This window comes from Lissotriton helveticus, chromosome 6 (assembly GCF_964261635.1).
Source record: "Lissotriton helveticus chromosome 6, aLisHel1.1, whole genome shotgun sequence".
In the NCBI taxonomy this organism is placed as follows: Eukaryota; Metazoa; Chordata; class Amphibia; order Caudata; family Salamandridae; genus Lissotriton; species Lissotriton helveticus.
In genome coordinates this window covers 580,844,336-580,864,722 of record NC_136067.1, presented here as the reverse complement: position 1 = coordinate 580,864,722, position 20,387 = coordinate 580,844,336, and the positions used below count along the sequence as shown (strand labels likewise).

At 44.3% G+C, this 20,387-nt stretch overlaps 1 protein-coding gene across 1 annotated transcript in view; it reads left to right on the top strand.

The window, feature by feature from the left end:
* The window catches only part of COL9A1 (collagen type IX alpha 1 chain), a 410,236-nt gene that overhangs the window by 205,137 nt on the left and 184,712 nt on the right, over window positions 1-20,387 (top strand). The window contains exons 13-14 of the mRNA XM_078648015.1: window positions 17,989-18,012; window positions 19,167-19,220. Coding sequence (XP_078504141.1) covers window positions 17,989-18,012; window positions 19,167-19,220 — 78 coding nt within the window. The remainder of the gene's footprint in view (window positions 1-17,988; window positions 18,013-19,166; window positions 19,221-20,387) is intronic.

Genomic DNA, 20,387 nt, shown 5'->3' with positions numbered 1-20,387 from the left:
CTTCCTTTTCCCCAACACCCCCACATGACACACTGTATCTTTATCATTAAATTGTTGCCCATGAATAAACCATTTTTCCATGCAGAAACCTTTTTCCCCAATACCCCACAATCTTTGAGAGTGTTCTGTTCTTCCCACCTTGGAAAGCAGGTTAATTCTGTCAGAAGTAACGTTCGATCGTTTTGGTGATACGTTTGTGAATAGACTCAAAGTGATATGGTTGTTGGTGTGGGGAATCTTCAGGAGTCCTATAGCAGTCAGGGGTTACTGTGCACAAACTGTGACAATGTGAGCAGTTGACCTCCTACATCCTGTGGTGTACCTACTGTTGGGACCCAAAGGTAATACTAAGTGGATCGTCAGATTAGCAGGAATAGCAGCCCAAGACTTTCTCAGAAGCATGTCATACCAGCTATGAAATAATTGCAAGAAAAGTACTCTAATCATATGACACAGCCAAATACTGCACATGAAAACACTGCAAGCCCACCACCCAAACAAACGAAGATTTCACTTTGAGCAGTCTGCAGTTATCTTCAGTGCCAAGCCATCATAGGTGTTTTCTTTTCCTGTCTGCCCTTCATGGACACCCTTGCTGTCTTTGTTTCCTTCTGACCGGGGAAGGAATTCAAAGTGCTGACACGCATGCATAGCTCTGACATGCAAGTTACCTTACAATTCAGTGTACTCTAGGGGAACTAGGGACGAAAAGCCACAATTTACTAAGATTTTACACAACACAGAGCAGCAAGGGCAGTTTCTGTGCTGCGTTACATGAAAGAGAGAGAGCAGAATTGCGTTATGTTGACAAAGATATGGCACACTTCACCTCATTCCTTGCATCAGCGCTATGGTGTAAGGCTGCCTGTGTTAAGGTCAGGATAGTTGTTGTGCAGGAAGGAGTACCTTCATGCCTACAAACTATTCTTTGCTGTTTATTCCTCTTTGTAGTCTATTGCAGAATGCAGCAGACATGCAAAGAAGATATAATGAGGAGAAATAAAGATATTTCTCCACTTCACGCGAGCGTCAGGTCGGCCCTCCATTTTGGTTCAAACCCATGTCTACAAGTCTTTGTAAATATGGGTTTGCATCACAGTATATGGTTGGATGCATGAGAGCATCCATGCTATATCTAACTCCTACTTGACGCAAAACAAATTCCGTGTTTTTTTAACTCCCAAAACTGATTTTTCATCTGCACTGCGCCAAAAAAGTGATACAGTCCTGATGCAAAATGTTAGTAAGTCCGTGCCAAAGCCTCACCATATGGCTGGGTAGGTCCTTCTGTGGAACAATGCAGACCAGCTTCAGTTCTTCCTGCCTTGAGGGTTTTTCCTTTGTAAAAGGTTACCTGCAAAACCCCTCCTCAGCAGGCAGTACTGTCAGCAGATACTGTCTTTCAATGTGAATGAAGACAGCTCCTTGCGGTGGATAGGACAACGTGCAGGATTCTGTTTTTGAACACAGCAACGAGGAATTGGCAGTCAACTACTTCAACCCTGGAGCTCAGATGTTTTTTATCAGTCTCCGCTTGTGTAGGATCTTGCCATTGGTCGACGAGAAATCCTGTCACATTGACTGATACTTATACTCATTTTGCAGACAGAGAAAGGACATTCACTGGCCCAGTACTGGGGTCACTTTCAGGTAGTGTCTGCCTTTTTGTTTATTCCTTATAGACAGTTGAAACTACAGTCTTTGTCCTCGAGTGTCAGCAGGAAAGAGAGGTGTGGCTGGGAGCTTCCTTCAGTAAGACCCAAAACAATGGCACATATTAGGTTGAGGCCTCTCCACTCAGATGCCCCTTAACCTGTTAGGATTTTCACCTCTGAGGAGGAAAAATTGAAAAGGTAAAGGACAAGGACAGGAACTGTCTCATCTCAAATAGTCTTTATTCGGTTTTGTCAAAATACAACTATAAATGACATCAACAGTAAATAAAATACATCAAACATATCAATCACATTGTAGAAATGTCCTTAGTCGGATGGCCCCTGATAAAAAATAGGCCACATAAAACAGGTATGCATGTCAGAAAATAGTTATACGTAAAAAAAAGCAGGTCGAACTTGTTTAAAAATGTTTACCAACCTGCAGAAGGAAAATAAAAGACCTGGAAAGTTTTTAATAAAAAGGAGCAAATATAATAAAATGCAGAGTGTCCTGAGTGGAAACGTCACAGCTATATGGGCCAGAAGTAGAATCAAACAACCCCCCACTATGAATAGAGAGCATGCGATGAAACAGTGTAAGTCTAAATGAGTAAAAAAAAACAATGGTGATCTGACATATCAAAAGCAGAAATGTAACATTATTTGTTTTCAAGAAGCTCGGATTGTGGGTTCGAATTTGTTTTTAGATTGTTATACTTTTTCTGTCCCTGCTACTTCATAAATTCATAGGAGGGCCAGAGGCGATTTTCTTCTCCTGATTGCTATGAACTTAGGGTGCAAATCCAAGGTGATCAACACAAACTCGCCCAGTATAGATGCTGTTTAATTAACTTTCCCGATTCTACTAGTTTACTTATTGTACATTTTTATAAATGCTTTTTCTCAGTTTGGATCTCCTGGTCAAGCTCAGGTTCTTTGAGACATGTTTGATAGGTTGTCAATGTTTAATTATGCCAGTAACATTGTCATTTTAGCTATTGATCTTAATTTACACCTCTGTTCTCGGGGCTGTTTATCATTTCATGGTCATGCTGACTATGTTTTATCTGAGGCTTTGCATTGTATTCACACACCTCTGGGGAAACGTATGAATTTGATTGATGAGACAAAGACTGTCCCTAACCTTCAAGGAGGTCTTCTGTCTCCTTTCCTCAACACCCTAGCATCTGGTCTTCAAGGATCATAAGCATGCTTTCTAGGGTTAACATTTGTCTGGCAGGCTATCGCTGCTCTTCATCTTGTATATTATCTGCACACAGGAGATCCAAAAAGGATTTCAGTGTACTCCGTCACTCAGAACACACCCTCTCAATGCTTATCCTGCTTCCTGTAGCCCATGCATTCATACATGTGACATCCTCTTATACATGGAGGTCGCAAAGGACCAAATTGCATGGGACTGGCAGGCCAATTTATGCAGGAGAAGTCTGGTGGTAATTCCATTCTGCTGCGGAAGTCTGTTTCTATCCCTGTCAGTCATCTCCAGCCCAGTTAGCTGAAGATAGCCACACTCAGTAACTGGGTAGTGCACATGGTGTCCCCCTCAGATGACAGAGCTTTGCTCTGGATTATAATTGTTGTCACAGTTGACCCTCAGTGTTCATTGTGTGACGGGGGTGAGACCTCAAATCAAAAAAGTATCAGACTTGCTTCATGCAGAACACAGGGAAGGAGTGCAGGCTCCCCAGAGCCATGTGTAGGATATTGCCACGCTAACAGTAGGTAAAATCTTCAAGGGTATTCACACCTTGAAATGCACCCTTGTCACCAATCGTGTGGGATGTTCTCATGGGAATAATAATAGAGTAACTGTGAGACGTTGGCCTGATATATGATGCTCACTAGTTCTAGTGATCACCTTGTATCAGTCCAAACAACCCTTATGGTGATTGGTTGTAAGTCAACCTTATAGACCAGCTATCCTAATGGTAGCATGGACAAAGCAGTCTTAGGCTAAACTCTTTTGGCATGTGAAGCCAGCTGTTTTACCACAATATAACCCCTTGAATACCAGATGAAAGGACACCACACAGGTTGTTATGAAAATAAACTGTATATTTATTAATAACAACACCTCTGAACTCTTTATGAGGTCAGAGGGCTAAGCACATGACAATCTCTTACGAAAAATACTACAAGTTGCACAAAATTACAATGGTGCCCTAGGGGCACGACAAACCATATACTAAGTAAGTGGAATGTGAAAGTCGATAATCGGAATGGAGCTGTCCAGAGGCTGTAGGATCGATGGGACCATGCTATACTAACTTCAGGTAAGTAATAGGAGGCCCACGGAATGCGTGTGCAGAGTGTGAACTCACACGCGAGATGCGTAACAACGTCTATGGACAGTATAGTTCAAGTTAAAGGTGAGTACGGACAATCCTGACTAGGTAGGACTAAAACGACTGTGGAACTGGACACTAGGACAGTTAAACTACCCTTGAGCACCGAAATGCTCTCATTACCTCACCCACGGGCTGCGGGTGCATAGGTGTCAAAGTGCGTCGGGTTCTCGCGTTGAAGTCTATGGAGCCTGAAAGAAAAGATGCTGCAGGCGACCAGGAGGAAGATGTCCGGTGCAATCCAAGGGTGGATTGTTGAAGAAGGAGACCTGAAAGCAGAGGGGACAATGTTCACAGTCACTAGCCAGTGACTGGAGTGGAACCAGGAAGGAACCAGATGTTGTCGTCGCGATCAGGTGAAGAGTGGACGCTTGACCTTGCAGCCACGTGGACCAGGTGGTGTCTTCGATGACCAGGATAGAGGCACGAGGTGTACCACGCAGGCTCTCACTGTCGGCGGTGTTGGATCCGGGATCGGAGGCAACTGGCCTTGGCAAAGGCAACCCGCGCGGTGAGTGAAGAAAGCGTCTGGTGCGGACTAGGAGAGTCCGGGGTGCCCCTCTTTTGGAAGGGAGCAAGGGCCAATCTGGAGCAACCAGATCAGCAGTGGAAATTTACAGGTTCGTCGTCTAGGAGGCCACTAGCCAGCCGGCAAGTGACCAGACAGCACGTCAAGCAGGAACCAAGCAGAAGGGCCCCACACAGATCTCGTGGATGCTGGAGGGCTGATCTTCGGTGCAGGGGCTGCTCGGGGTTGGGGCTTCTCAGTCCCCAGAGCACTTGGTCGAGTTTACCTCGGGAGTTGTGCTGGAAGCGAAGTGCAGGTTCGTTCAAGATGGCCGGTCCCACGTGTCTCGTCGCACCCACGGGTCTCAGCTTTGCTATAGATGCAGGTTGAGGTCGGAGAGGTCAGGGAATCCGGGTCTCGTCGGGCTCTGAAGTCTGGATCCTCAAATGAAGACGACAAAGTGAAGTCGCTGGATGCTTGATGGTGCCTGCAGTTGCAGTGTGGACACTCCTTGTCCACAAGGGAGATTCTTCAGTCTTCTGTGGAGCAGAACGTCGAAGGCCAGAGTTTCTTCTTGTAGAATAGTTCAGGATAATCTAATTTGGAATGGGACCAGCTCCTACCTTTATTCTCCTAAAGGGGGCTGCACTACTGACTAGGTCCCTCCCCTGGGTGGGACCAGGAAGGGGGGTGGTTACACCCCCCATCCTTTGTCCGGTTTCCCGCCAGAGCTGGGGCTGGGATGCCCCAGCAACTGGTTTGAACCGGTGTATGCACAGGGCACCTTGTGTGCCCCAGGCATGTCTCATTCCTTTCAGGCCTCCCTACCTCAATACACAAAATCCTGTCTGTGGTGGTGCTAGCACCTCCCAAGGCAGGAAACCCTTTGTCCAAGCCATCCTCGCTGGAAGGACTCCCAGCAGCAGGTCAGACTTGTGTCTGTGGTGGCAGCATCCATTTTGTGATGCTGAGGCTCGAGTTAACTTTAACCGGGGTTCACAGTTACATACATGTCGTGTCCCTCTAGAAGGGTGGAATGCTACCCCCGTCGCCAGAATTGGCGAGGGGGTAGTATTCCAAATCGTATGACACCTTACTCGACATGTTTTGATAATGTTATACCAGAGTTAGCATTTTACCGCAAGGTAGATAATGCACTTAAGAGTATATGGTATAGCGTTATCATGGAACAGCTATCAGGACTTGGTTCCGCAAGCTGCAAACGGGCTCAGCTCATGCCAGAGCACCATCTCACATAATTCCAAGCACTCTGCCTTCAGGATTGATAAGGCCTTCCATAGGAGTGACTGATAGGAATATATGTGTCCATTTTAGGGTTAGATATAGGTATACTATATCTACAGCAAAGGGTGTTTACACCACCTTGCCCCAGCTGTCATGCAGCCAGTTGTGTCAGATTTAGATGGCCAGCCAGGGGTGGCATAATACATGCTTCAGCCCCTGGTAGGCCCTGGGTACACCTATGCCCTGGGTACAGGGACTGATAAGGTGGCCCAGTACCAATTGGTAAATGCACCTAAAGTACATGGTTGTCAATTTAGAGAGAGAACAGCTAGGCTGTGGGTCTGATTAGCAGGCCCACAGCCAGGGGAAGTCGTAAACCAGTGAAGCAAAAAGCAAAAATCTGGGGTGACCATAGGATTGCAGACCCCACTCTCCTACATAACCCCCCCCCCAAACATAGGGACATTAAACTAACCTTGACCAGGTGAGTCTTCCTGTTCTAAGTGGAAATACCTGGAGAGACCATCTGCATTGCCATGGTCAGTCCCTGGTCTGTGCTCCACTGTAAAGTCCATCCCCTGTAGGGAAATGGACCACCTATGGAGTTTGGGGTTTTCACCCTTCATCTGATTTAGCCATAAGAGGGGCTTATGGTCGATCTGAATCTTGAAGTGAGTTCCAAACAAGTATGGCCTCAACTTCTTCAGGGCCCAAACCACAGCAAAGGCCTCCCTCTCAATAGCTGACCAACGTTTCTCTCTAGGGGTCAGCCTTCTGCTTATAAAAGCAATGGGCTGGTCATGACCATCAATATTCAGTTGAGAAAGAACAGCTCCCACACCCAACTCAGATGCATCTGTTTGGACAATGAAGGTTTTGGAGTAGTCAGGACTCTTGAGAATAGGTGCAGTACACATGGCCTGCTTTAGGTAATCAAATGCCTTCTGACAGCTAACTGTCCACTGAACTTACTTTGGCATTTTCTTGCTTGTCAGGTCATTAAGTGGTGTCACAATGGACCCATCATTCTTGACAAACTTCCTATAGTAACCAGACAGGCCCAAGAAAGCTCTGACCTGTGTCTGGGTGGTTGGAGGAACCCAGTCCTTTATGGCCTGTATCTTGCTCTCCAATGGTTGAACCTGGCCTCCACCCACAAGGTGGCCCCGGTACACAACCTGACTCTGCCCTATCTGGCACTTAGTAGCCTTGATAGTGAGGCCTGCCTTTTGCAGGGCCTCCAAAACTTTCCTCAGGTGGATCAGGTGATCCTCCCAGGTGGATCTAAAGACAGCAATACCATCTAGATATGCTGCACAGAAGTCATCCAACCCAATGAGAACTTGGTTCACCAACCTTTGAAAAGTGGCAGGTGCATTTTTCAAACCAAAGGGCATCACCACAAATTGGTAATGACCTCCTGGGGTAGAAAATGCTGTTTTGGCCTTGGCATCCTCAGCTAACCTGATCTGCCAATAACCAGCTGTGAGGTCAAATGTACTTAAGAAAGTTGAAGAAGCCAACTTATCTATCAGTTCATCTGCCCTAGGTATTGGATGGGCATCTGTCTTAGTGACAGCATTGAGACCCCTGTAGTCTACACAAAACCTCATCTCTCTCTTACCATCCTGGGTGTGAGGTTTAGGCACTAGAACTACAGGACTAGCCCAAGGGCTCTCTGAGGGTTCAATGACTCCCAATTCCAACATCTTTTGTACTTCTTTCTTTATGCAGTCCCTGACGTGGTCAGGTTGCCTGTAGATTTTACTCTTTATAGGCAGACTGTCTCCAGTGTCCACCTCATGTGTGCACCAGTTTGTCTGACTGGGGGTCAGAGAAAACATTTGCCTGAAGGATTGAAGAACCTGTTTACAATCCTCTTGTTGATGAGCAGAGAGGCTGTCAGAAAAGACTACACCATCTACTGACCCATCATCAGGGTACTGAGTGAGCAGGTCTGGGAGAGGGTCACTCTCTTCCTCCTGCCCCTCATCTGTGGCCATGAGCAAGCCCATGTCCTCCCTGTTGACAAATGCTATGAGCCTATTCACATGAAGTACTCTGTGAGGGCTCCTGGGAGTTCCCATGTCCACCAAGTAGGCGACTGCTCCCTTTTGCTCAATAATGGTATGGGGTCCAGACCATTTGTCTTGGAGAGCTGCTGGGGCCACTGGCTCCAACACCCACACCTTCTGTCCTGCATGATACTCAGTTAGGACAGCCTTTTGGTCATGCCAAGCTTTTTGAAGTTCTTGGCTGGCCTCAAGGTTTTTAGATGCCTTCTCCATGTACTCTGCCATCCTGGAGCGGAGACCAAGTACATAGTCCACTATGTCAAGCTTAGGCTTTTTGAGAGGTAACTCCCATCCTTCCTTCACAAGACATAGGGGTCCTCTTACAGGATGCCCAAAAAGAAGCTCAAAAGGGCTGTAACCAACCCCCTTCTGTGGGACCTCTCTGTAAGCAAACAGGAGGCAGGGTAAAAGGATGTCCCATCTTCGCCTGAGCTTTTCAGGTAACCCTTTTATCATCCCTTTGAGGGTCTTGTTGAATCTTTCAACAAGCCCATTGCACTGTGGGTGATAGGGTGTGGTGAATTTATAATTGACACCACATTCCTTCCACATTGCAGTCAAGTATCCTGACATGAAGTTTGCACCTCTGTCAGAGACAACCTCCTTAGGAAACCCCACTCTGGAGAAAACTCCAAGTAGGGCCCTGGCCACAACAGGAGCTGTAGTGGTCCTAAGGGGAATAGCTTCTGGATACCTGGTGGCATGATCCACTACCACCAGTATAAATCTGTGCCCAGATGCTGTTGGGGGGTCCATTGGTCCAACAATGTCAATCCCCACTCTTTCAAACGGAACCCCCACCACAGGTAGTGGTATAAGGGGGGCCTTTGTTGTGCCACCTGATTTGCCACTGACTTGGCAGGTGACACATGAGCGACAAAACTCTTTAGTGTCCTCAGACATATGAGGCCAGTGAAAGTGTGGGGCAAGCCTGTCCCAAGTCTTGTTCTGGCCTAAGTGACCTGCAAGGGGAATCTCATGGGCTAAGGTGAGAAGGAACCCTCTAAGAGACAAGGGGATGACCAGCTTCCTGGTAGCACCAGGCTTGGGGTCTCTCGCCTCAGAGTATAGGAGTCCATCTTCCCAATAAACTTTATGGGCACCTGTAGCATTCCCTGCAGCCTCAGCAGCAGCCTGCTGTCTGAGGGGTTCAAGAGAGGAACAATCTAATTGGGCCTGCCTCAAGTCTGCCCTGGAAGGTCCCCCTGTCCCAAGAAACTCAACCTGATCAGGTTCAAGCTCTTCTAGGACAGTTCCTTCTGGGGTCTCTGGGCCAGCCTCCTGAGAGGGCTGATCCTCAACCTGAGGCAAGGGGGAAGGCTCTGCCTTAACCCTACCATTCCTTCTCTTGGGTAGTGTCTGGTCCATTCTTCCAGGATCCAGCACTTGTTCAGCTGGGCATTTCTTGGCCTGTGACCTAGTCACAGCAAGGACATATGAGGAGAGACCTAGCATTTCTACATGAGTCCTGTACTCCATATCTGACCACAGTGAGGATTCCAAATCATTGCCCAAAAGACAATCTACTGGGAGGTCTGAACTAACTACAACCTTTTTGAGGCCAGTTACCCCTCCCCAGGAGAAATTAACAATTGCCATACTGTGATTGGTAGTGACATTGCTAGCATTGGTCACTAGGTAGTCTGAACCTAGCATGATCTGGTCAGGGTCCACAAATGTTGGTGTCACCATGGTGACACTGGCACATGTGTCCCTGTAGGCCTGAGCCATTTTTCTATTGATTAAAGGCGTTTGCCTGTATTTGCCCAGAGTACTAGGACTTACAGTAGGGGTCATATCCATGTCCCCAGTACAAACAAGAACTGCCTGAGTAGGAATTCTAACTAAGTCAGAACCCACCTCAGTTCCCAGGGTTAACCCAACTATAGCCTTGGGAGGTACACTACCACTACCAACTGTACTAGGGGGTGCAGGTGTCTTAGGGACAGTAGTGGTAGGAGGTTGGCCTTTCTTGGTGCACTCACTAAACCAGTGAGCCTTACTTTTACAGTATTGGCACCATGGTTTCTTAGGACCATCATTCTTCTTCTTTTGGGAAGTTTGGGACCCACCCTCCTTAGGTTGTTGGGGCCCTGTTGAAGCCATCTGGTCATTTTGCTTATTCCTATTACCCTTCTGGTCTGCTTTCTTCTGGCCACCACCCTGGTTCTGGTTCTGCTGCTTGACCCTTGTCCTGACCCATCTGTCTGCCTTCTTTCCCAATTCTTGGGGAGAGGTCAGATCTGAGTCAATCAAATGCTGATGCAACAACTGGTTCTGACAATTATTTAAGATTTGCTCTCTCATAATTAGATTATACAATCCTGTGTAATCAGTAACTTTACTTCCCAGTAACCAGCCCTCCAGAGCCTTAGTGGCACAATCAACAAAGTCAGTCCAATCTTGAGCCTGAGTTTTCTGGGTATCCCTGAACATCAACCTGTACTGTTCAGTGGTTAAGCCAAACCCATCTATCAGAGCAAGTTTCAAGACTTGGTAATCATTAGCATCCTCATCTCTAACAGTGAGGAGCTTGTCTCTACCTTTACCTTCAAAGGAGAGCCACAATATAGCTGCCCACTGACTCTGGGGTACCTGCTGTACTTTGCAGGCTCTCTCCAAAGCAGTCATCCACTTGTGGATATCATCCCCTGTCTTATAGGGGGGCACTATTTTACTCAGGTGTCTATTATCAAAACTCCTGTCTTTATCCTTAGGGATATTGCTGCCACCAGTGGGGACTACCCCACTCAACTGTTGCTCTCTATCAAATGCAAGCTTTTCTTTGGCAAGGGCAAGTTCTCCCCTCTGGATCCTCAGATTAGCTTGTCTCATCCTTGCTTCATGCTCTCTCCTCTGAGGGGAAGTCATTCTCCTCTGGGGAGAAGTCCTTCTCCTCTGAGCAGAGGCATGAGAGTGCACAGATGCATTGGAGTCTCTAGAATGAGATCTATCTCTTCTAACTCCAAGGTTAGGCCTTCTCAGGGTCAGTACTGGGGGTCTCCCAGATCCGTCCCTATGTAGGTCTAAGTTGGCCCTTGTAAGTCTGCTGACTAACTCAGGACCATTGTCTGCCTCATCCCCAGATGGGTCCTCTTCTTCCTCCTCCTCTTCTACATTCTCTGTTTCAGGGAGGTCTGGATCTCCAAGGGTACCCTCTAAGGCTGGCCTGCTCCCATCTGTGTTACAAGCTTTTCTAGCATCATATGTCTCTAAGAGACCTAACAGAAAAGGCGTGGCAGTGTTAGAACCCTGTTTCAATTTCCTGGAGGTACACAATTGTCTCATCTCCTGGAAACTGAGAGCTGCATATCTGGAAAGGACCTGTGGAGGGTCACTAACCACTTGGGGAGTCTCTGAAGACTCTCCATGGGTAGACATGCTTTCTAGTGAGGTGCAAGTGATGCACTTACCTACACTATGGGTTTTCCTACTGATCCCTTGCTAAGAGTTGTAGTCAGGGTGTGCTAGGCCCTTTCTACTACAACAGCTGGTTCAGTAGAACTCAGAGTATTTCTAATCTTGTTATATGTACCTAGGTACCTTATGTGATCTTTCAAATGATATTTCAAGATTATATTTGGTAAAAAAAACAGCAAGCTCAAATCCCAACCGCTGCACACCAATGTGAGAAGTTGGCCTGATATATGATGCTCACTAGTTCTAGTGATCACCTTGTATCAGTCCAAACAACCCTTATGGTGATTGGTCGTAAGTCAACCTTATAGACCAGCTATCCTAATGGTAGCATGGACAAAGCAGTCTTAGGCTAAACTCTTTTGGCATGTGAAGCCAGCTGTTTTACCACAATATAACCCCTTGAATACCAGATGAAAGGACACCACACAGGTTGTTATGAAAATAAACTGTATATTTATTAATAACAACACCTCTGAACTCTTTATGAGGTCAGAGGGCTAAGCACATGACAATCTCTTACGAAAAATACTACAAGTTGCACAAAATTACAATGGTGCCCTAGGGGCACGACAAACCATATACTAAGTAAGTGGAATGTGAAAGTCGATAATCGGAATGGAGCTGTCCAGAGGCTGTAGGATCGATGGGACCACGCTATACTAACTTCAGGTAAGTAATAGGAGGCCCACGGAACGCGTGTGCAGAGTGTGAACTCACACGCGAGATGCGTAACAACGTCTATGGACAGTATAGTTCAAGTTAAAGGTGAGTACGGACAATCCTGACTAGGTAGGACTAAAACGACTGTGGAACTGGACACTAGGACAATTAAACTACCCTTGAGCACTGAAATGCTCTCGTTACCTCACCCACGGGCTGCGGGTGCATAGGTGTCAAAGTGCGTCAGGTTCTCGCGTTGAAGTCTATGGAGCCTGATAGAAAAGATGCTGCAGGCGACCAGGAGGAAGATGTCCGGTGCAATCCAAGGGTGGATTGTTGAAGAAGGAGACCTGAAAGCAGAGGGGACAATGTTCACAGTCACTAGCCAGTGACTGGAGTGGAACCAGGAAGGAACCAGATGTCGTCGTCGCGATCAGGTGAAGAGTGGACGCTTGACTCCTCAGCCACGTGGACCAGGAGGTGTCTTCGATGACCAGGATGGAGGCACGAGCTGTCCCACGCAGGCTCTCGCTGTCGGCGGTGTTGGATCCGGGATTGGAGGCAACAGGCCTTGGCAAAGGCAACCCACGCGGTGAGTGACGAAAGCGTCTGGTGCGGACTAGGGGAGTCCGGGGTGCCCCTCTTTTGGAAGGGAGCAAGGGCCAATCTGGAGCCACCAGATCAGCAGTGGAAATTCACAGGTTCGTCGTCTAGGAGGCCACTAGCCAGCCCGCAAGTGACCAGACAACGCGTCGAGCAGGAACGAAGCAGAAGGGGCCCCACGCAGATCTCGTGGATGCTGGAGGGCTGATCTTCGGTGCAGGGGCTGCTCGGGGTTGGGGCTTCTCAGTCCCCAGAGCACTTGGTCGAGTTTACCTCGGGAGTCGTGCTGGAAGCGAAGTGCAGGTTTGTTCAAGATGGCCTATCCCACGTGTCTCGTCGCACCCACGGGTCTCAGCTTTGCTGTAGATGCAGGTTGAGGTCGGAGAGGTCTGGGAATCCGGGTCTCGTCGGGCTCTGAAGTCTGGATCCTCGAGGGAAGACAACAAAGTGAAGCCGCTGGACGCTTGATGGTGCCTGCAGTTGCAGGGTGGACACTCCTTGTCCACAAGGGAGATTCTTCAGTCTTCTGTGGAGCAGAACGTCGAAGGCCAGAGTTTCTTCTTGTAGAATAGTTCAGGATAATCTAATTTGGAATGGGACCAGCTCCTACCTTTATTCTCCTAAAGGGGGCTGCACTACTGACTAGGTTCCTCCCCTGGGTGGGACCAGGAAGGGGGGTGGTTACACCCCCTATCCTTTGTCCGGTTTCCCACCAGAGCTGGGGCTGGGATGCCCCAGCAACTGGTTTGAACCGGTGTATGCACAGGGCACCTTGTGTGCCCCAGGCATGTCTCATTCCTTTCAGGCCTCCCTACCTCAATACACAAAATCGTGTCTGGGGTGGTGCTAGCACCTCCCAAGGCAGGAAACCCTTTGTCCAAGCCATCCTCGCTGGAAGGACTCCCAGCAGCAGGAGGTCAGACTTGTGTCTGTGGTGGCAGCATCCATTTTGTGATGCTGAGGCTCGAGTTAACTTTAACCGGGGTTCACAGTTACATACATGTCGTGTCCCTCTAGAAGGGTGGAATGCTACCCCCGTCGCCAGAATTGGCGAGGGGGTAGTATTCCAAATCGTATGACACCTTACTCGACATGTTTTGATAATGTTATACCAGAGTTAGCATTTTACCGCGAGGTAGATAATGCACTTAAGAGTATATGGTATAGCGTTATCATGGAACAGCTATCAGGACCTGGTTCCGCAAGCTGCAAACGGGCTCAGCTCATGCCAGAGCACCATCTCACATAATTCCAAGCACTCTGCCTTCAGGATTGATAAGGCCTTCCATAGGAGTGACTGATAGGAATATATGTGTCCATTTTAGGGTTAGATATAGGTATACTATTTCGACAGCAAAGGGTGTTTACACCACCTTGCCCCAGCTGTCATGCAGCCAGTTGTGTCAGATTTAGATGGCCAGCCAGGGGTGGCATACTACATGCTTCAGCCCCTGGTAGGCCCTGGGTACACCTATGCCCTGGGTCAAGGGACTGATAAGGTGGCCCAGTACCAATTGGTAAATGCACCTAAAGTACATGGTTGTCAATTTAGAGAGAGAACAGCTAGGCTGTGGGTCTGATTAGCAGGCCCACAGCCAGGAAAAGTCGTAAACCAGTGAAGCAAAAAGCAAAAATCTGGGGTGACCATAGGATTGCAGACCCCACTCTCCTACAGTAACATTATACAGAAGTATGTCATTTAAAACTGCAACACATGTGTAAATGTCTTGAAGTTGTGAGTCTATTTTAGGAGCACAAATGGCTTTGTCTGGACTAATCCTATACATAAACCGTCTGGGGACATTGGTGTAAATATGGAACAAACATATTACAATCATACATATAACAAACAAGAATTATATGAACAAGAAAGGTGAAGAAAACATTCTTTGGAAAAATCAAAGATATTTGTTTTGTGCCAGGTTGTAAAGATCATAAAACCGTTCATAAACAGACTAGCAGAACAGTGATGCAGCTAATCACTACATATTAGTGATATAAGATCACATATGGATACATACGGATAAAGAACATATTGTCCAGACAATACATTTCTCAAACTATCATCCTGCACAAATACATTCAAAATAAACAGTTGGCCATTTTAATGAAATTGGAGGCAGTATAAAGATTAGATGCAGGGAGGGAAGGATGGTTTTATGGTTTTAAAATGCTTTCTAGATTTACTGTATTACCTGTGTAACTCCCTGTCCTCAACTTCAAGAACGGCGTGCACTCTCAAAGGTTGGAAAAACCTGCCTTGAAATGCAAGTCTTAAATGTATCCATCTTAAATCAATATGTGGTGCCTAACATTTACAAACCCTTTACAAGAGGAAAAGAACGGGAGTCTCATACACTTTCATGTCTTCTCATGCTCCATCTATCAGCTGTCATTAATTTAATTCCCAAGATACTGAAATAACTCTAGTGTGATTTGATCACATTTTTGTTAGTTGGTTCTATTTTTAAGGACCGCTTGAACAGTAAGGAAAATTCTTAAGAATAATCATATTTATGATAGCTAAAAAGCAAGCTTATCACTCTGAATTATTTCTCATTTCAATCTAACTTCAATTTACTTGAATGATGTTTCCAGTTATCAGGTTCAAGATACCCTTGTTTTCGAGCAGGGTGTTGACATAGTTGTACCATGGCTACTTCTTTAGGCGATTTTCTGGTTTCAGCAATTTTATTTTCCAAGTCCTTATTCACATTTTTACCATATTTTCTAATGATAATAATCAAAGAAGGGACTTAATGAACTGTTTAGCTATTTGATGTTGTGTCTGTTTACATGACCAGTGTGCTGGAAGGCAAACTTTTTAACACCCCTAATATTAATCAGAGAATTTCATTTTAATAATATCCATGTGAAGAACCAGTAAACATTTGTGAACAACCTGTAATCCATAGTTTTAGAAACAGTACTCAGTGCTAGATGTAGGTAATTCTATTTTACCGACTCATAAATACCGAATTTTACCGATTCGGTATTTATGAATCGGTATAATAGACGGAGGGAGAATTAGGTAAATTCGGTAATTGAATTACCGAATCTGTAAAAATCGGTATTTACCGAAACGGTAAATACCGATTCGGTATTGCCCATTGATTCCTATGGGCCTTGAAGCCCATAGGAATCAATGGGCAATAACGAATCGGTATTTACCGATTCGGTAAATACTGATTTCAGCAAGGGTGCAGGGGGTGTCACTTTGACACCCTCTAGCACCCAAATACAGGCATGTGTGCCATGTGGCACACAGACATGCCCTAAGGGCATGTCTGTCTGTCACATGGCATAGGTGTGCATGCACACATGTGCACGCACGCCTGGATTCGGTATTTTACCACCCAATTGGATTGGGTGGTAAAATACCGAATCTGTAATGCCTTTGGGACTCAGAAGAGTCCCACCTACATCTAGAATTTAACGAATCAGTAAAAATACCGATTCGGTATTTTACCGATTCAGTAAATTTACCGATTCGGTAATTTTACCGAATCGGTAAAATTGGCCCCCTACATGCCAATTCTTAAATACCGGTCGGTAACGGCCGAAATCGGACGTTACCGACCGGTATTTGGGCTCCTACATCTGGCCCTAAGTCCTTTAATCTTGGTTATGTTTACAAGCTCAAATAGTATTCTTGGCATATTTTCCTGACAGAGTTAATGTTCTGGATGGCATTTTGTTAATCTTTGCTAATGCCCAGTTATAAAACAAGGTATATTTCATTTTAGGCACATCAAAAGTCATTTTCTTTGTAAGATTTTTCAAAATATTAAATACAATTTCTGTTAATATCCAAAGTCAGGTTTTTTTTCAGGGGGCCCATTATACTTTGTCAACATCAGTGAAGAAAAAATGTATAGGGTTCCAATGATCACCAACCTGGAACCTCAAACTACCCCTAATCTAGGTTCTGGAAATCCATTCTTCCAGTGTCTTACTGTTGTTGGCTCTTCCTCATATGTAATGTACCATTTTTAATACTAAACCTTTATCCATTCTGCTCAAAGTAACCCAGCGTATTCTGCACTTGAATTTAATTTCTCAGTTCTTCAATGCTATGCAAGATAAACTGTATTGAAAGTTAGTCAAACATCTACCAATATAACAGGAAAATATTTCTCTTTAACCTATTCTTAAAGATTGATCAATATCCACTTTATATAAAGCATGGTTCTTCATCACTTGTTTAATGCTATACTTCCTTGCTATACCAACTATGGAACTCTTTTGATTGCTGCTGCTGCCTAGTTACAAGGAATAAAGTGTATGAGAAGAAGTACTTCCTTTGTAGATATGTGATTTAATCCTATCATGGACTACACCTTTGAATTCCCTTCGTAATTGAGACACAAAAAAGAGAATTCCTTCACCTTTGACCTTATAGACATTTGCATACGATCTCTTCCTGTCTAAAAGCAATTTGTTAAGTGAAAAGTTTATTAGGTGTCGTACATTATTTTGGAGGTAAAAAGATCTGCACAATGTATTACCTATTATGATGGTAATAGGCGCTTCATTGTGCTTACTCTTATTTCTTCTTCCAAATGACAGCATTTCTAAGAAAACCAAGCTATTAGTTCCTAGAACAGTTCTTTAAAACCTATAGTGCATCTGAATTCTCTATATATCCTTCTTAAGATAGTTCTTCTAGTATACATTGAGGGCCATATTCTCAAAGAAGTGGCGGAGAGAGGTGTTAGCTTACTTGGCTTAACGCCTCTCTCCGCCACTTCAGAAACGTGAGGCTGCACCCTATTCTCAAAGATAGGGTGCAGCATTGCATTTCCCCCTGTGATGGCGCTAAGTTTCACAACTTAGCGCCAACGCAGGCACCCTTGCACCAGCGTGCAAGGGTGTCTGCAAGCAGGGAGGTTTGTTTATGTACAGGATGGTGTCCCTTCCTGCACATAAACAAACGTTAAATGCCAGTTTGTAACTTCCATGTGTGCTGCTTCACACAATGTTGTTGATCAGCACCTTTTCAGATGAAGGCCTTTCAGTGAGTGCATATATTGAAATTCTAAACTAATTTCTCTCCCTTCCTTTCTCATGTCCATTTTTTCTATTATTCCTCAATCGATGATATTTTTTCTGTATCAAAAATGTTTGAATTACAAAGTCTGTGTGTTTATTCCTAGGCTAAGGATTATTGTCACTGTGGGGGCTTATCAAGAGATTTTAACATCACCACAATGGAACCTTATTTTTATCAAATTGCACTCATGTTTTAGTTGTTTAATAAAAGACTACCACTTGTAATATTCATTTGTTGTTTGTTGGTCAATTTGTTTTGTGATGTCATTGATTACATTTAATAGTATATAGCTTTGTGTAGCAAATTATGTGTATTCAGGCATTATGACTGTTCAAGTAATGATATTATGAAGCTGATATGATGGTGTTTCCTTAAATCTTGTTTTTTTCTCTTTTTACTTTAGGGAAGTGGAAGACCAGGAGCACCAGTAAGTTGAATATTTTGAATAAAGAAGGCAGACATTGTTCTGTCTCTCTTTCTCAAACACACCTACACACTCTCTCTCGCTCTTTCTCTTTCACTCTCTCTAAACTTGAGAAAGTGCCAGTGTTAACATTTGAGCATATTTTATATTGCACAACTGCAGTTTAGTGATGCAAGATTATGTAAAATAATGCTCCCAACATTCAAAGATAATAACAAGATGATTTAAAGAGGTGGAAATATTTGCTCCTCTGTTGATTTGCTTTGCATTCTTCTAGGCAAAAATAACCTAGTAACTATGTTCTTGTGTTTGCGTGAAGCAGTATCAGGGTTCAAATCCTGTCTCTCTCATTTAGCTGCATTGTTTGATCCTGAACTAAGGTTTTAGCTTCTTATATCTGCCAATAGTAGGAGTGCTTAGAAATGTGCACTTTTCACACTACCTATTTCAATTTGAAATGCTTCTGTTAATGTATCAGTTAATGCAGGTTGCACAGTTCATTTTGAGAAGACATTTAGCTCTCCCTTTGAATGCAAAAACTAAATAAATTAATGTGCCCATAAAGCTTTATTTATATATATGTTTTATTTGATCAAGGAAAATATGATCATTGACATCATAAAAAGACAACACATCAAAACAACAGTAATGTACATTAAAAAGTTATCAAATTATGCATCTTAAAACAGGTTTATAATTCATATAAAACACAGTCATCCAATTAGACAAATTAAGGCTATCTATGGGCTAGATTACACATTTTAGCCTCCTCCTCCACGCAAATAGCAGGAATCTTGAGATGGAAAACACTAGCCAACGTGTGGTATCGGATTTAAAAATCCGTATAGCTTCCAAAAGACACCTAATAGAAAGCATACGACAAACAGGAGTTAACCAGGTTCTTCTATAGTCAGCAGAGGACGGCAGTAAAAGAGAAAATGCTCAAGTGTTTCAGGTACAGCAAGGCAAGATGGACGCAATACATTAACCACCACATTTCCCCAACTGCTTCTCCTTGTGTTTAAAGGAATTGTACCATATCTAAGTTGGGTATACAGAGCTCGTGCCTGTGGTGGCTCGATGTCGTCTAAGAAGAACTCAAGCTTTATTTAATATCTGTGTATATTGATGTTAATATTTTTTTGTAACTGCTGTAGGGCCCCGATGGCTCAGGTGGACTTCCTGGGGAACTCGGCCGCATAGGACCTTTGGTGAGTACTTCAATACACTATTTCATGGATAACCTAAAGTCACCCATTTTTATGCCACAATCGATTTAGAAATTATCAATTTATATAACGTACTTGTTACAAATATGCTTATGGTAATAGGAAAAGTGAAAAGGAAAAAGGAACTCTGGCCAATTATGGAATTTTAACGAGCACTGAGCATAGACATTTAATGAGGATTTATAGTATTTTACATAATTTGTCAAGCCTCCGACATGAGATGCTTTTACATATTAAAACATATATTTGTATCTTTCTTGTGGTCACTTATTGTGCCTTTCTTAGTTTTGTAGAATACAGGTCCTTCTATTACTGGTACAATGATGCTCCCTTTATTAACCTCAGTAAGATACAAGGCTAAGTCAGCTCATCAAATTTAATTTTATCACCTCCCGGTTAACACACAGACTTTTCCTTTGACTGAATGATACCTGAGACCTATCTTAATTGGTTATCTAAGCTTGCCAGCTCAGCATGATCACAGTGACTGGGTTAATAGGTTTTCTCACTTACTTAGAGTGGAAGGGCACCCTTAAATTACAATTGCAATTGAAAATATTGGGGACACTGAAAGAGAACAGAAAACAGTGAGCATTATTACAACAATGCGGTGTTACAGAGAAGGTATAAAGGATCTCTAAATTAGGTGGAAATATGGGGCCTGCTGTAATTCCTAGACACTGTTGTGTGTGTGAGTATATATATATATATAAGGTGTGAGCAAGGCAGGGGATCCTGTTGAAACGTGTTACAAACAGCACAGTATTTGAATTATATAAAATTGCAGAAACCTGAGTCAGCAGTGTCGGTATCCGGTTTCTCTAGAGGACCCGGTGGTGGTATGAATATATTTATGACCAAGGTATAGGAATACCGAAACGCGTAGGTTGTTCGCCTGCTGAACAAATGACTGAAGAATAAAAATATAATTGGAACTCACCAGCGAGAGTGCAACCTCCTTTTTGTTTACACTGGGCTCAGTGAAAACAGGCGAGAAAAAAAAAAAAAAAAATATATATATATATATATATATATATACATATATATATATATATATATATATATATATATATATATATATATATACATCCAAACGCAAGCAAAAAACGCTTGCTACGCCTTTCCCTGGCCCCTTCGGGACAGCGGTCC